Consider the following 17,533-nt stretch of genomic DNA (forward strand, 5'->3'; position numbering starts at 1 on the left):
ACAGATTTCAAAGAGCATGGCATAGTATTGAGACAGTAAGAATTTAAATAAGTGTTAGGATGAATGAAAACCGGTGACCAATGAACCTGTAGAAGATACAGATCTGATTTTTTTTCTCAAGTGGGCATTGGGTAATCTTGGTGAATTTTAAAAAAGAGGAACTGGGCCTCCCCTGGTGGCGCAGGCGGTTGAGCATTGTGCTGTGAAGCTGTCCGCAGTTTCTGCTGCACTGGTTCGGTCCAGGCCGGCAGGCAAGGGTCCCACATGGCGAGCAGACCTCTCCTGTTGTGCCAGCTGCTCCCCTCAGCAGTGTATTTCATCAGTCTGCCTGTTCTGTTCCCCGCTCTGTCTCTGGTGAATCCTCTCACCCTCCCGCACATCTGGTTTGTACCCTGGTTCTTGTATAAATAAATCTTAAAAAAATTAAAAAAAGGGGAATTACATGAGCATATTTGTATTTTAGAAAGATTTCAGGGCAGAAAATATAGCAGGACATAAGAAAGGTGTCAAAATGAACAAAAAAGGGGTTGTTGATAATTAATAAAAATATATTCAATGAGTAAATGAAACACTGAATGAATCAATGAATGAAAAACTCAAAACATTACCAGATGAAGCAGCTGAAAAATAATTGTTTTTGGAAAGATCACCAAATCTTTGATATGGAAGTCAGATATCAATGGGAGACAATGTCAAATTAGTGGATATTTGAAATCAGATGTAATATTGTTGTTTTTGAAACTAGCTGTTGCTAGTAAGTAATAAATAACTTGCTATTGTTATTTGTATTGGTTATATTCACCTTATTCATATTTTATTATCCCTAATAGTTTTCCAGGTTATTTTTTTTCTGGGTATACATTGTAATTCCTGAGATTATAACAACTTTCGTGCCTTCTAAAACACACAAACACACTCACTCTCTCTCTCTCTCTCTCTGTGTTTGTTTTGTGTTTTAACATGGGTCATAATTTCTAGAAACAAGTTAAAATAGTGGTAATAGATATTTTGCTTTTAAATATAACTGCAGTGGCCTAATATTTCACTCTTAAGTTGATGACTCTGAAAATGAGATTATTTTTGCATATTAGTCTTAAGGAATAATTGTTGCAATCCTATATTAAAGAGGTTTTTCAAAAGCCATTTAGGTTTCAAAATTTTATCAAATGAGTTTTTGTAACTGAAATTCAGATACACATATTTTGGTCAATTATTGTAGTATTTCATCTTAAATTGTTCCGTGATTTTAAATCAAACTTGTGATAAATCTTCATGAATATGATAAATAATTTTCATATAATGTTGAATCCTATATTTTATGGTATATTTATGAATGTTTATAGCCATAAGTAGGAATGGTCTTTTATATTGTGCTTTACCCTATTTCATATTCAAAGATATGAGATACTGTAAAATCTCTATTGCATAAAGCATTTAGTTATGGTAATTAATCTTCCCATACTTAGTGGTTAAGAAAACCAAATTCACTTCATATTTTCATCAGTAAAGTTTATCATTGAGCTACATAACCTTGAGGCTTTCTTTCTCAGTGGCTCATCTATGAAAATGAGGAGTGAGGAGTTTGGACCAAATGAACCCCACTGTCACCCCAGCTCTAGCATTCTGCCAATTTATATTCAGAGAAGTTCTCTAGCTTATGCTAATCACCAAAGACGAATTAATAAGTCTAAGGTAAAAATAGACTATGCCCTGATGACCCTGGTACTTTTAGACTTGAATTTAAAAAAATTCCTCAGTCTATTGTTGATTTACCTAGGCCCATGAGTAGTTGAACCTAGGAAGACTAATACCCCTAATTTATTCTTAAATTGCTCTAGAGAACAGTGGGCCAACAACCCCTCACTGTTGCATTCAGCTCAACTGAAACACTGGATATAAAAACGGGCAGATTAAGAACTCTGGATTCATGTCCTGCTTCTACCATTTGGAAACTTTGGTCTTAATCAACTTACTTACCTTCAGACATGGTTTTTCTTATTCACAAGATGAAGTTTTCTTAATTGATCTTTTAGCTTTTGAGTTCTATGATATGAAAACCATAAATAAAAATTAATAAAACATCTTGAATTTACATAGTCATCTGAGGTTTACTTTCACATACATTGATCTCATTGAAATCTCAACAATTTTGTAAGGTAAATACAGTATTAGTGCCCTTATTTCAGATTTGGATGTAAACTCTGGACTCCAGAGAAGTTGGTAGTTTTGTTTAATGTGCTTATTAGTAAGTGGTAGAGCCCCAGCTGGATCCAAGGACTTCTGATTCTTCAATTGTGTTCTTTTCTTTATATGACCTATTATCTTGCACTAAATCCCATTATCACCTTTTTATACTTTCCAAGCATTCTGGCACAATTTACGTCTCTTTAAATTAAGGAGCAACTATTCCTCTTCCTTTGGGGTTCAGACTTAGAATTCTTTCATGATTTTAAACAACGTAACATGGTAACACTTGGCTCATTTGTATGTTTAAATGATTATTTGAAAAATACTCCATCTAACACTTACCCTTTTCCTGATTCTCTTTCAGATAGCAATTCTGTGGATGAAAAGGTTTTAAATCATACTTTTTCTTCCCTCCTGAGGGATCTTGTCCTTTGTATATGTTTGTTTGTGACATATTAGACCTTTTTTGGTTCCCCTGTTTTAGTTGTGAAATGTGCATGTTATCATAGCTTTCCATTCTTTGGTTGTCCTTTCAGTGTGCCCCTGATATGTTGCATTTATGAAGAGGTTACACCTTGCCAGCTGCGCTTACTTTAGCTTATACTTGCCAATCTAGGGGTCTGCTACGGTCAAACTCAGCATCTGTTCTTAAGTCTGGCTAATCATGATCTCCCTGACTGATTCATGATCTTCACTGCACATACCATGTTTTAAGGGCAAATAGTATTTGGAATACCATATATTTTCCTGAATTCTGCCAGTGCTTTTGTTTAAATGCTGACAGCTAATTTCAAAACATCCACCCACAAAATCGTAGTAGCTTTGACTTGCAGCTGACCCTGCTTAGCATTTGTCATACTGGGTGTTACGTGTTTAGTGCAGTTGATATATGTCCCAAATTCACATATATACACTCAGATTATGCTAAAAGGCTCTTTGTTTTGTTTTGTTTTGTTTTTCTCTTTTTTCACTTAAGGCTCGAATAGTAAGTGGCAGTGATTTGGATGCTTCTAAATTCTCTGCACTCCAGGCATTTGGTGGGTAAGTACATTCATGACCTTTGTAATTTATGCTATTCATCAGTGTACTTAGTTGTGCTTCCAACATTGTCTTTGGAGTTCAGAATGTTGAATAATGGTATAACTAGTCTCACTGTTGCATTCTTTTTTCACAAATAAAGGACCATTTACAGTATTTAAAAAAATAATGTGTAGTTGTCTGTAATGTGTAATTGTTTATATGTATCTATATGTAAAGAATGAATCACCTAACTTGATTATCTATTAGCATTATCATTCCTTGCACAAATACAACCATATAAGCTTCATAGATGAATTCATATTAATACAATTAATATTATCTTTTGATCTGTTTACATCTAATGTGTACATGAACAAACATGTTTCTATGTCAGTAAGTCAATGCATACAATCTTAACCATTATTTTTTATACTTTAATGGGTGTACAAAGGTTTTCAAATTTTAATTATGAAATTAATATATAATTATATTATTTACGTAAAATAAAGAAGAAGCAAGGAATCTCTAATTCCCATAGTTACACATTGGTATTGTTTTGGTATGTATGCTCATTTGCCTTTTTCAGTGTGCTTGCATACATATCTTCAGTCATATAAACAAGTAGTTTATATGTGTATCTGTGCATTTAAATAAGTTAGTTCATTATGTATTTAAATAAAAAAACATTGACTTAGCACTGATTATATCAAGAATTGTTAGGAACGGTTTGTGTGTAATGACTCATGTAATCGTTTCAGTATCCCTTTGAGGTAAGTAATATTTTGATATATGATTTACCAGTGATAAAATCAGTGTATCAAGCAGTCAGAAAACTTCACCTCCTTTCAACTAGTGAGTGGCAAAGTCAAAATCAAACCTAGTTAATCTAGTTCCAGAGCCTGTGGTCTTAATTACTGTGTGTGTTGCATGTGCAACTTGTTCCATTTAACAACTTTCAATTTCATTATTTTTATGTGATGCAAACATTTCAAAACACTTTTATGTAATATTGTTACTGTTATTTATGCATTTTTAAGAATATTTCTAGATGCCATTATTGTAAATGATACTACAACAAACACATAATAGATATTTAAAGTGTAATATATTGAACAAAACAGGCACAGTTTATACATCTACACATCTAGATTAAGATAGGTTGTTAAATATATTGTTAGGGAAATTTGAACATATTTCTGTACAGTATAAATGGAAGCAAAATTTAGATACGCATTTTAGGTATATTTTTAGGCAAAGAAATAATTTCACAGTTATGGTTTATACTGTCATTCTTTGAAAGTGAATCTTTTGTTAAATAAAGCCATATTACATATAGAAAATTTAAAATTTAAAATGTAAAACTCTTGAAAAATACCACATGCTATTTTTATTTGATTTTTCTCAAATGTAATTCAGGTGTTATTATGTCTATACACTCTTCACAATCCTTAAAATATATAAAGTATTATTTTTTTTGATATATAAGGCTGATTAAAATATGTTACAAAATCAGCAGTGGTCAGTAATCGTTATGAATTTTCCACAGAAAGCTCAAGTAATAAGTGGATTACTCTCTTTCTCTCATTCTACAATACTATCTCTTTTACATTGGCTTAAATATGAAAACTTGACAAAAGGAATAGTTATCTCAGAAAATAATTCAGTTGAAATTCATTGTAATTATGAAAGATACTGTTTCATGATCATGGAAGCTTATCTGAGTTTATGATCTTCAAGTTTTATAATTCCTCCCTGCCAAAAACATCCTTCACTTCCTAACATCTTTTTTAATTCACACCTGAATATGTACTTCTGTCATTGTCAAAGCAGTAGAATTCATCTATAACCATACTTTTGTTTAATGCATGTTTGTAAATGTCTAGCTAAAATAGGTCATTTTTGTATTTTGAATAGGCTCCTTCTACATAATTTACCCAAAACTGCCTATTTTCAAGGACTTACCAAGGGATTTTAGTTTTATGATAGTATGGGAAAGGGGTGATAATTCTAGTCATCAAGAGAATTCATTTTTGTCTGAATGCTTATTTCCTCTTGATGAGCCCCTTCAATTATAATAACCTCTTTCAGAAAGATTTGCTTCCAATTTTTACTTTTCCTTTAAATATTTAAATATATATTTTTATTTAATTGAAGCATCCCTATAATTCTTCTAAACCTTACAATATCTATTACTGGGAAACTGGGACTGAAACAGACTTTCAAAATTTGGAGTCTTTGCTTCTGTATGCCAGTACTACTCTGTACAGAGTCAAACACCTCTAACCAGTTGAGAGCCAAACCATATTCATCCTTCCTTCTTTACGTGTCAATAAAAGAACAACCTATGCACACTCCAGATAATGGAGTTAACAATGCAGCTTTCTGCACATCTCTCTATACTTTTTTTGGAAAAGATGTTGAAAATACACGTCAAACTTCATTCTGTTTTTCCATCTGTCATAATAAAAAAATTAGACAGTCTTCATGAAAGGAATTGTGTGAGAAGGAAGAGACAGAAGAACAGAAGGATGCATGTTTCAGAAAGCATTAAACTTAAGAGTTTTAATCTTAGTGTTTTAATCAGAATTTGGTAACATATCCATATATGTAAGCTAAGAGTCATACTACAAGTGTGTGCCAAAATGATGTTAGAAGTACAAGAATTTTATGTGGGAATAATCTCAAAGATTAAATGATGACAAAGAAATAGGAAAGAGGGGTCTTTGTAACATGATATGAGCTTAATGTCTGTAAAAGAAGACCAGAAAAGAAAAAGGACTGGTGTGAAAACTTTCCAGCTGACTGAAATGAGTCTACAGGAAAGTCACATCATTGTGTTTTAGATTGATTAGTTAGTGTTTCTTGAGTAGATTCAGGTCTACTGTATTTTAAGAAAATAATGTTCTTGAAACTGATGAATTCAGGATGAGAGAGAGAGTACTGTGAGCTTTAAAAGAAACTAACCCTTTCTGCCCCCACCATAGTCTATTGCCTATCCCAAACTCAAAGCTCAGTTACTAAGTCCTTACAGGAAAATCAAGGAATTTTTCTCATGTTAGTTATAAATCCAGTAAGCCACTTAGCTTTTCTTTGTCAATCTCCTTTACTTTGGAAAAACTTTTGAAGGTTGAATTGAGCAAATCTATAAACATATTTCTATAATTATGCTAATATGTACATTTTTATTTTTTTATTATCTATAAACTTCCTCACTTTTTGAATATCTTAGATATAAACTTAGACTGTATTACAGATTTTCTCTACTCAACCGCATTATTACTGCTTTAGGATAGAGACCTTTTTTGATTAATAATTGAATGATTTTCTTTTACCTTGTTCTTCATAAAAGTAATAAGGGGGTTTATCCTGCTCAGTCCACTACAGGATGAACAAAACTATGTTTCCAGGTAGCCATTTATATCAGATAGAAAAGAATTTCATATGAGGTGTGGGGATGCCTCAACCCACCATAGACTCTTGATTGTACCGTGTCAGCTAGTCCTCAGAACTCTGCCTGCAGTCTTCCAGTATAACAGAAATGTTACATACTATATACCAAGATTTTATGTAGATAGTCTATTAATTAGGAAAGCTTGTAGCGGTAAGACCACCAACTTCCTAAAACCCATGTATCAAGAACTGGTCACTAAACCATTCACTTTCAGTGACCAAAACAAACCAGTCTCAGTTTGTCCAGCCACTGGCAGTCACTTCTCTAACTTGGTCAGCTTAGTGTTTCACGAGACTCCCTTCATAATTACGCAGGAAGTTCTTGAGATCTGTTTAGAAAGTCATGGGGCTATTAGACAATACATTTTGATGTTAGCCATAGAGACCATCCAGTAGACAAACTCATGAGCCACCAGGACCACAGGCATGGATCCCCTTAATGGGAAATACACTTTGGCATAGTATCTGTTGAGGGAATATCAAAGTTACTAACTCCAGCCTAAAATGGTCTAACAAACTCCATTTGTTTTCTTTGAGTATATAATAAATAATTCTTTGAGACATATTTTTCTATATAGTGGCTAAAGAATTCATAAAAAAAAGAATTAAGAAAATGGAACACTTTTCTTCAAGCTATAAAAAGCTTGTAGTTCATAAAATTATAGATTGGCACATTTTTCATCATGCACTTTGACGATTTTCCTTGTTGGTTCTTGCCACTGAAAGTGTCCAATACAGCATTGGTTGACTCCCCATAAAGGGTCTGCTTTCCTTTTTATCTTTAGGTGATGGCCATTCAAAACACCTGAATGAGAAATTGCCTTTCCCTAGTTTCTAAGGCCAGCTTTTCTCTTAGAAAAGTAAGAGCACCAATGTAAAGTTAAACATATGTTTCCTTCCTTTGGGACCTCCAGTCAATATGTACCCCTCCTTCTACTTCAAAACAAAACAAACAAAACAAAACCAAGCTCTCAAGCTTACAATATTCTCTTCTAACTCTGAGCATTGTAGGAGTACCCACCTATTACCATAGCAGACCAAGCTCTCAAGCTTACTATATTCTCTTCTAACTCTGAGCATTGTAGGAGTACCCACCTATTACCATAGCAGCTATTGGAGACAGTCCAACCTCAGGAAAATGATCTTCTATTTAAGGAACCTGAGAGCATATTAGTTGGAGAAAAAAATTCAGTGTCATAACATATTTTTCTAAAGCCTCTACGTTCAGTCTGCTTATTGAAATTTACATATTACTATACATTTCCAGTTCTTTAAATCAGATCTTAATTATGACATCTAAATCTCTGGCTTGTTAAATTTATTAGAAAGTCAGTTGATTTATAGGACTACACCACACAGAATCAAATTTAATCTTCTAATGCCTTCCAAATTGTTTTTGAGAAGTAACAAATTAAGATCTCTGATGTATCCTTTATGAAGACAGCATTTGAGCAGTCAGTCTTAAAGCAGTGCCAATTATAACTATGGAAGGTATCCTGTTACATTGAGCAGAATAATCACTTTTGTTAGAACATCATTAGCTGTTACCCGAAAAAACACTGAAAATAACCCCATAAAGTGGCAGTTATAATGCATACCATGGTTGCTATACCTGCTGTCTCTTTCCAAAATGCAATTCATCTGACTATTGAGTACATCTAACTTTTATAAAGCATCTTACAAAAAAAAGAGGAACACAAAGCTTAATCATTGTATTTGCCAATAAAGCATATATTGAATGTGTTTTTAAGTATCTTTTAATAAATGAATACCATATTCCATAAGGGTAGATAACATAATTTACTCTCATAGGCAGATTATAGAGTGGTGCAATAGAACAATAAAATAATCACTACTAACAAAGTCGTATGCTTCTATAATCTTGTAATTGCTCATACCTTATTTAAAGTAACAGATTTGCCTAAAACACAATACTTTCTTAAATATTAAACAGCTTGCTGTCAGAACCATATCATGATTCTTATATTTGGCAATTCTAAATTTAAATTGAGCAATTAACATGGTTCTTGGTCTTCAGTCTCCCTTAGCATTAATAAGCAGTATGAAATTTAATATGTTAAATATAAATATTGAGCTGTTTTAAAATGTGGATAATGTCTCAAATTCATAATTACTAAGATTATAGAGTAATAACTTTTGAATGGTGTCTAAAAATTATTTATGCATTATCTCCTTTATCCTAATGAAAACTTCTTGAGGTAGATGTTGTAATTATACCATTTTCAAATGAGGCATCTGAGCCTTAGCAATACTAAACATTGTCAAGGTCAAACAGTCACTAAGTATCAGAGTTGAGATTTTAACTAGGTTGACCTGATACTAGCACTAAGCTATTTCACTATTATGCCATATTGATATAATTTGCTAATGAATGATGCTTATTTCTAAATCAGTTCTATTTTGTACTCAATGTCTCATCATGTATTGATCTGATGAGGTTTATAACGGGGATCAAATCAGTGTTGTAGACATTTCTATCTGGACTCCAGAAAGGTATTTGCCAAGGATTTTCAGAATATCTCTAGAAAAATATCGCCTAGCTGAATTAACAATGAACTGAATGACTAAATCTAAAATGTGAAAATTCCTTAATGTCTTTGTATCAGGGGAGCCTCTTATTGGAGTGCTTCAGCAACTGCCATAGATAACTTTTCACTTGAACTAGATGGGAACAATAAAAGATATTATTGTAGAATTTGATAGTGACATAAGACTGGGGGAGTAAAAAATAGTGTTTTAAGTGATGGAATTACTATGAAAAAGATCTTAACATACTATACAATGAGCTGAATCTAACAAAATGAAATATAAAAAAAAATGTATCCATCAGGATTAGCTAGGCTATGGTACAGTAACAAGTAAATGCCAAATTTCAGTGTATTAATCAAATACAGGTTTATTTTTCACTTATACTACATTTTCAATATACAGAGAATGGAGGGGTAATGCACTTTGTTATAGTTGCTCACGAACCCAGATAGGCAAAGGTTTATATCAATGCATACTTTCATTGCAGGGAAGTTAGGATGCGACAAACTGGACTCTGGACATAGACTTATGTTTCCCTTCTAGTCATATTATAATGGACAAAGAAAATTGCATGGCAATAACTAGGTGCAGTTCTATTGTGTGTCTAAAAGGAGAAAAGAAATATTTCTGCCTAGTCTGAATTATTACATTTGGGATAAATGGAGTTCTTAGATGCTTTAAAGAGAGATATCAGTTTAATATTAGCATATGAAAAAAATAAGAATTCATTGAATTAAATGGGCACTTTAATGCTCTAGTGATAGTGCAAGGACCTGCAAGAAAAGCAACTTAGAGATCAGGGAGAAAATTGTATTATGTGAAGTAGGGTGAGAAATTCTGTTGCTTCCCAGCATGCCTATGCTTAGTTTAGGGAGCAGCTTCTGAATAGGGTGTATAACAAGGAGAAAATTTACACAAGTAGATAGAAAAGGTGTTTCAAGTCATACTATGTGAAAAACCACCAAATATCCAGAGGTGCTGAATCTGGAAAATACATTTTTCAGATGGGAATGTTAGAGGTCTTCAAATGGGATGAGGAGCAAGAAATTAAAATGCCCTGAGAGCCTAGAAGGAGGAACATCAATTATTAGAAAAAATAGGGGTAGGCACACTTCTCAATATGAAAAGAAATTTCCAGCAATAAGAATTGCATTTTTAGCACTGATATCCAAGATCTACAAAGAACTATTTAACTCAACAAAAGGAAAACAACCGAATCAAAAAAATTTGGCAATGTAAATAGACACTTCTCCAAAAAAGACAATACTAAACATTGTCAAGGTCAAACAGTCACTAAGTATCAGAGTTGAGATTTTAACTAGGTTGACCTGATACTAGCACTAAGCTATTTCACTATTATGCCATATTGATATAATTTGCTAATGAATGATGCTTATTTCTAAATCAGTTCTATTTTGTACTCAATGTCTCATCATGTATTGATCTGAAGAGGTTTATAATGGGGATCAAATCAGTGTTGTAGACATTTCTATCTGGACTCCAGAAAGGTATTTGCCAAGGATTTTCAGAATATCTCTAGAAAAATATCACCTAGCTGAATTAACAATGAACTGAATGACTAAATCTAAAATGTGAAAATTCCTTAATGTCTTTGTATCAGGGGAGCCTCTTATTGGAGTGCTTCAGCAACTGCCATAGATAACTTTTCACTTGAACTAGATGGGAACAATAAAAGATATTATTGTAGAATTTGATAGTGACATAAGACTGGGGGAGTAAAAAATAGTGTTTTAAGTGATGGAATTACTATGAAAAAGATCTTAACAACTATACAATGAGCTGAATCTAACAAAATGAAATAGGGAAATACAAATAAAAACTATGAGATACCACCTTACCTGTGAGAATGGCCCATATTAAAAAGACCAGGAAAAACATGTGTTGGTGAAGATATAGAGAAAAATGAGCCCTCTTATACTGTTGCTGAGAATGTAGATTGGTCCATTGCCTGTGGAAAATAGTGTGGAGGTTCCTCAAAATATTAAAAATAGATCTACCATATGATCCAGCAATTCCATTCCTCGGTATCATCCTGAATACAAAAATACTAATTCGAAGGAATACATGCACTCCTGTGTTCATTGCACAATTATTTATAAATAGCGATGTTATACAACAGCCCAAGTGGTCAAGGACAGAGAAGTGGATTAGAAAAATGTGGTATATATACATAATGGTATTCTATATAACTGGATTAAAAAAGTTGAAATCTTGCCATTTGGGGCAACAGGGATTGAACTGGAAGGGATTGATTTTTGTGTTTACCCAGTTATCTGAGATACATTACAGGGCAGAAAGTGATTTACATTCTTGTGGATAATATGATCTAAAAATTTAAGGAAGATATTTTGGAGTTATCAGGGCTGACTTTGTGGAGAAGATGACATTTAAAGTTTGGATAGAATTTTGATATGCAAAAGAAAAGGCAGAGCAGGAAGCAGTACAAAAAAATTAGTGTCATAGGCAAGAAAATGTGCTGGACAGTAATGTGTCAGTGTATAGAGGCGGGAAGTAGAAGATAAGTCAGGTAAAGTGAAACTTTAAATGCCTGGTTACAGATATTGCATATATTAATCTTTTGAATGTTGTGTCTGTAACTTTGAATATTTGCATCTTGTGAAAATGACTCAGGGGTTCTTTGAACATAGTGATCCAACCATAACTACTGGATTTTCATCACAATAAGAGGGAAGAAGCTTGGATTTATATTCAGTCTTGTATAATTTTTGTTAACTCTAGCAGAATCATTTGCCAAAAGCACAAGAAAACTTAATTTTTAGAAAGACATTAGTCTCCAGAAGAAGTGCATTCAGGCATAGCAGGCATCTCTCTTCCTTTGAGTACTTTTACATAACTGTCAACTGGCATAAACGTAACTGTAACTCCTGCTCATTATCTTGATGTTTAGACTATAAGGGTCCAGGCAGTAAAGGCCAAAGCCTGAGATTGGTAGAAGCCATCATTGCTCAGGAACATCTGAGAGTAAATCATCACACAAGGTGACACCATCTGCTACATAATGTTTACTTTTCCCTTCAGAAAACAATACTCGAAATAGTTGCTCCAGTGTCAGAGTGACCACTACAAAATCCCGTGTTTTTTTGAAGATTCCCAAGTTTAATAAGATGCATTTATTTTTACCAAGTGTGAGGTGTTGGGTAGGGTGAATATAACCATGAATTACTTATTATAGAGTAGCCAATCTGTGTCAGAGACAAGACTCGGATTTGCCCAGGGTCTGAGATCTGTGGCAACTCTTTCCAGTTGCCTTTATCAATTTATTCAGACACTGTAGAGGGTATTTAGAAGTTACTCAGAATTGGGATTTAGTCTTAGACATATTTGATGCAAAACTATATTAGCAGTAATGAAAATGGTGGACCCCTAAATTTATTGAAGGAGAGTGGGGTTCTGTGAGAACTCTTGTAAGGAAGCAATGAGTTTGGCATAGTAATTCAGACTCAGAAGTAAGACTTGAACATCACATCAGGGAGAAGAAATTTCGGCTGTGTATATGTGCGTGTGTTTTATTTTTTTTCAAGATTTATTTATTTATACAAGCACTGGGTACAGTCAGAAGCACGGAAGGGGGAGAGAATCCACCAGAGCCAGAGTGGGGAACAGAACAGGCAGACTGATGAAATACAATGCTGAGGGGAGCAGGGGTTGCGGCAGGAAAGGTCTGTGCGCCATGTGGGACCCTCGCTGGTGGCCGGGGATCAAACCCGTGCTGCAGAGGCTGCGGGCAGCTTCGCAGCCCAGCACTCAACCACTGCACCAGCAGGGGAGGCCCTGTGTGTGTGTTTTAAACCACTGTGTTCTAGCCACCCTGGTTATATAAATACCGTTTAAGAAAACAAAGTTAAAAGAAGATACATATATGACTTTTAGCTGTTTCTTTTTGTTTTTAAAGATTTATTTATGTATACATGAGCTGGTACAGGCCAGAAATGCAGGGGCAGGGGTGAGAGGATTCACCAGAGACAGAGTGCCTGCAGAACAGGCAGGCAGACTGAAATACACTGCTGAGGGGAGCAGTGGGTGAGACAGGAGAGGTCTGCTGCACCATGTGGGTTGCTCTCTGGCCGGCCAAGGATTGAACTCATGCTGCAGAGGCTGTGGATTGCTTCATAGTGTGGTGCTTAACTCCTTGTGCCACCAGGGAGGCCCTTAGCTGTTTCTTTGAAATCCAGGCAAAATTTCCCACCACCACCCCACCTCCCCATGCAAACTGGGCACAAACAACAAAAATGATACTAATTAGAGATATAACACTGAGATGAAATTGTTTCTTCAGTTCTTCCATTTGTTCAGTAGACCCACGAAGGAATATTGCATTATTTCTGAGCAAAACACAGGCAATAATGTGATACAATGGCAAATGCACATAACATGAATTAGAAACCTAGTTTTAAAACTGGATTTTTTTTAAGATTTATTTATTTATTGATTGATACAAACACTGGGTACAGTCAGAAGCGCGGGAGGGTGAGAGAATTCACCAGAGCCAGAGTGAGGAGCAGAGCAGGCAGAAGGACCGAAGTACACTTTTACCATTTATTAACTGGATGAGTTTGAGCAAGTCACTTAACCTGCAAATATTATTGCCACATTCCGTTACCTCAACATTCTGTTACCTTACAGGATAGTTTAGTTCACCTCAATGTTTTTACATTGTTTTTACATTGAAGTAAAATCTTTGCTCTTGGTGGCCAGAGATAGAATTTCCTGGGACTTGTGGGTTTTGTAGGACACAGAACTTGCAGCACTAAAACCATGGGGAGCAACTGACCATCTTAGGGGACTTGGGGAATTCTTGCTCCCACTGGCAGTTGAGAGAGTTGATTTGAGAAGAGCAACATACCTATAACACATGTGTAGCTCACTAGAAGTTCTAGTTTAGAGATTTAAATTAGACAGTATACTTGCATCTATATAAGATACTTCTATCTCTGCGTTTTTGAGAAATGCATGTAGTCAAGCTTGAAAAAGTTGCATCCTATTGTCCCCTATCTGGTATATTTCATTATTCATGATTGTCTCTTGAAAACATTAAGGAATATCTTCAGACAAAGTAAAGCCCATCTCCAGAAAGACAAAGGAACAAGAGAGGTCTTGACAGAAGGGAGAGTTCATTTTGGAACTGGATTGTAGAAGGAGAAACCTGGGTAGAACGGAAATCTGTTACCTTTTGGAAGAAACTGCAGTAAGAACTAGGCAGGGACTCTTTCCCTTTCTAGAAACATTGATGACTGACTGATGGTGTGGCGACACCAACTAACTGCTTTTTCACTGTATATTACAGTGTAGGCTTCTGCTTTCATTACTAGAGATTAGCTTTATCATTTCATCTGAGCTGAGCTTTTCCCTCCCTATCACTGTAAACTGGGGCATGGGCAGGTTTCATTTCACTTTGGCAAGAAGGTCCAATTTCTCGGAGTCAAAGTAGGAAACAGAGCTTATTACTACTTAGAAACTTGACCCTTCCTGTATTACACCATTAACTGCCTTCCTAATGGTGATGCGTCTGTCTTACCCATACTTGAGCTATTTCATACTTGCAATTGAGCAGGATGTAGTAGATCAGTCTAATAAGCATGCCGATATAAACATGTCCACCTTTCTGTAGCATCCCAGTTGAGACCACTGGACCAGGCAAAATGAACAGAGAGATCTGAAACCATCATTATCAGTAGATTTGAGTAGAAAGGACAAAATTAAGACTGTATAGTTTCAAAGTAAACATGTCTATTGAAGGTACATCAGGGAGTAACAGTGTAAAAACACCATTAATTCTGTGGGCCTTTTTTTTTTTTTTAAAGATTGATTTATTTATACAAGCACTGGGTACAATCAAAAGAGCGGGAGGGTGAGAGAATTCACCAGAGCCAGAGCAGGGAGCAGAGCAGGCATAAGGACCGAAGTACACTGCTGAGGGGAGCAGCGGGCGGCAGGAGAGGTCTGCGCTCCACGTGGGACCCTCCTGCGGTGGCTGGGGAGCAGCCAGGGATCGAACCGGCACTGCAGAGGCTGCGGGCAGCTTTGCAACCCGTAGTTCAACTGCTGCGCCACCGGGGAGGCCTGGGCCTTTTTTGATTGTAAAATGCAGAGCATGCAGACCTCTCTCTTTGAATGCTGAATTTTAGTGAGAAGGTAGTTGAGAAGAAAAGAGGGGCTCATGAAATATAAGGGACCACAGGAAACAGGAAAGAAAAAATATGTAATATATATTGGAAACAAGACAAAGACCAGTGGAATATTAGCGGCAGAAGAAAGCATTTACTTTATCACAATAAATGATGATTGCAGATTTTTTTAAAGATATATTTATGCATACAAGAACTGGGGTATAGGCCAGAGGTGTAGGGGTGAGAGGATTCACCAGAGACAGAGTGAGGAACAGAACAGGCAGATTGACTGAAATACACTGCTGAGGGGAGCAGCGGGCAAGTCAGGAGAGGTCTGCTGTGCCACGTGGGTAGCTCCCTGGTGGGGCATTGAACTCGTGCTACAGTGGGTGTGGACAGCTTCATAGGTTGCATCTTAACCCCTTGCACCACCAGGGAGGCCCGATTATTGCAGATTTAAGCATATTTAGCTTAGGAAAAATATGAAACTATAATCAAATAGAAATGTTGTGTAGACTGCTAGTGGAGAGAAGCTAGGCCACAGGTGAACATTTAAGAATAGTGTAGAGGGCCTCCCTTGTGGCACAGCAGTTGAGCACTGGGTTGCGAAGCTGCCCACAGCTTCTGCAGAATGGGTTCAATCCCCAGCCTCCGGACAAGGGTCCCACATGGTGCATAGACCTCTCCTGCCGCCTGCTGCTCCCCTCAGCAGTGTACTTCGTCAGTCTGCCTGTTCTGCTCCCTGCTCCTGCTCTGGTAAATTTTCTCACCTTCCCGTGCTTCTGACTGTACCCAGTGCTTGTATAAATAAATAAATATTAAAAAAAATAGTATAGAGATTTGAGATTCAGTTACACAGAAATAACTACTGATAGATGGTAAAAAAAAAAGAGACTATAGAAAGATAGAGTGAATAATTTTAAAAGTATATTTTAATATTCTCTTAACAATGTACATTACTCTCTTTCCTGTATTAAGAAACAAAGTTAAGCACATGCTTGTCATAGGAACTGTGATAAGTTGCTGATCATTCCAGGATGACCTTGGCTTACCTGTATTTAAAGAAGACTAAATTATGAAAATATGGAACCATTAATCTTTTTTTCCATTTAAAAATAGAATTCATGAATTTTAAATCTGGTATAAGATTCTGATGTCTGGAGTGAATTTTAGCTAGTTATTCAACAGTTATTTTATTTAACTAAAAGTTTACTTTTAATTTTTTCAAAGAAATAATTACAATTTCTACTTGATTCCATTGCTATGAGTACTAAAGTAATCATTTTAGGTAAACAATTTCAGAATATGTAGAGCGTAGAGAGTATGACAAGCTGGTTATGAATAACTTCCATGTTTTCAAATATGATTCAATATCTTGCTTCTGATAGCTTAGTTTTTTGAAGATCAGGCTGTATTTTAGTGAGAACTTAAATGATTATATCCTTGAATACCCTTTGGAATGTAAAATATCCTTACACCTGCTCATTCATATTGGACTAGGATACATCAGCGAAGAAAATATGGGTAACAGGACAACAGCCCCACACTTAAAAGAGGTTACCTGAACCACACTTGATGGATTATTATATGTAATTCTTTGATCTATAATCTCAGCATGATTATATTGAAAAATGGACAGAAACACTTAAGCTTGCTGATTTGGGCACAGAGAATGGATGGGTTTCAGGTTAACGTTAGACATAGTCATGATTGGCTGCCGGATGCATCTAGTTTCGGCAGGTGTCCAACTTCCTGAGACCAAAGATTTAGTTCAGGGTAACTGCAGCAAGCCAGTTTAAGTATATTAATAATAATTCAATAAACTGGGAGAATTAATAACACTGCCATAATTTCTCTTATGGAATTATATATCTCAATATTTATATAAATTTAGAGTTTTCCTTTGGTATTTCCAACTCTTTTAAAATATTGGTTAGACCTACTAAAGATAGAGCTTCCATATGATCCAGCAATTCCACTCCTAGGTATTTACCCAAAGGACACAGAAACATTAATTCTAAATAGCACCTGCACCCCTATGTTGATAGCACTATTTACAATAGCTAAGATTTGGAGACAACCCAAATGGCCAAAAATAGATGACTGGATCAAGAAGATGTGGTACATATGCACAATGGAATATTACTCAGCATTCAGAAAAGATAAACACATGCAAT

General features: G+C 35.4%; 1 protein-coding gene across 1 annotated transcript in view; it reads left to right on the top strand.

The window, feature by feature from the left end:
- UNC13C (unc-13 homolog C) overlaps positions 1-17,533 on the top strand; it is a 488,975-nt gene that overhangs the window by 116,500 nt on the left and 354,942 nt on the right. The window contains exons 4-5 of the mRNA XM_054701637.1: positions 2,552-2,574; positions 3,164-3,228. Of these exons, the coding sequence (XP_054557612.1) occupies positions 2,552-2,574; positions 3,164-3,228 (88 nt within the window). The remainder of the gene's footprint in view (positions 1-2,551; positions 2,575-3,163; positions 3,229-17,533) is intronic.

This window comes from Talpa occidentalis, unplaced genomic scaffold (genome assembly GCF_014898055.3).
Source record: "Talpa occidentalis isolate TD23 unplaced genomic scaffold, MPIMG_talOcc4v2.1 talOcc4.11, whole genome shotgun sequence".
Classification (NCBI taxonomy): Eukaryota; Metazoa; Chordata; class Mammalia; order Eulipotyphla; family Talpidae; genus Talpa; species Talpa occidentalis.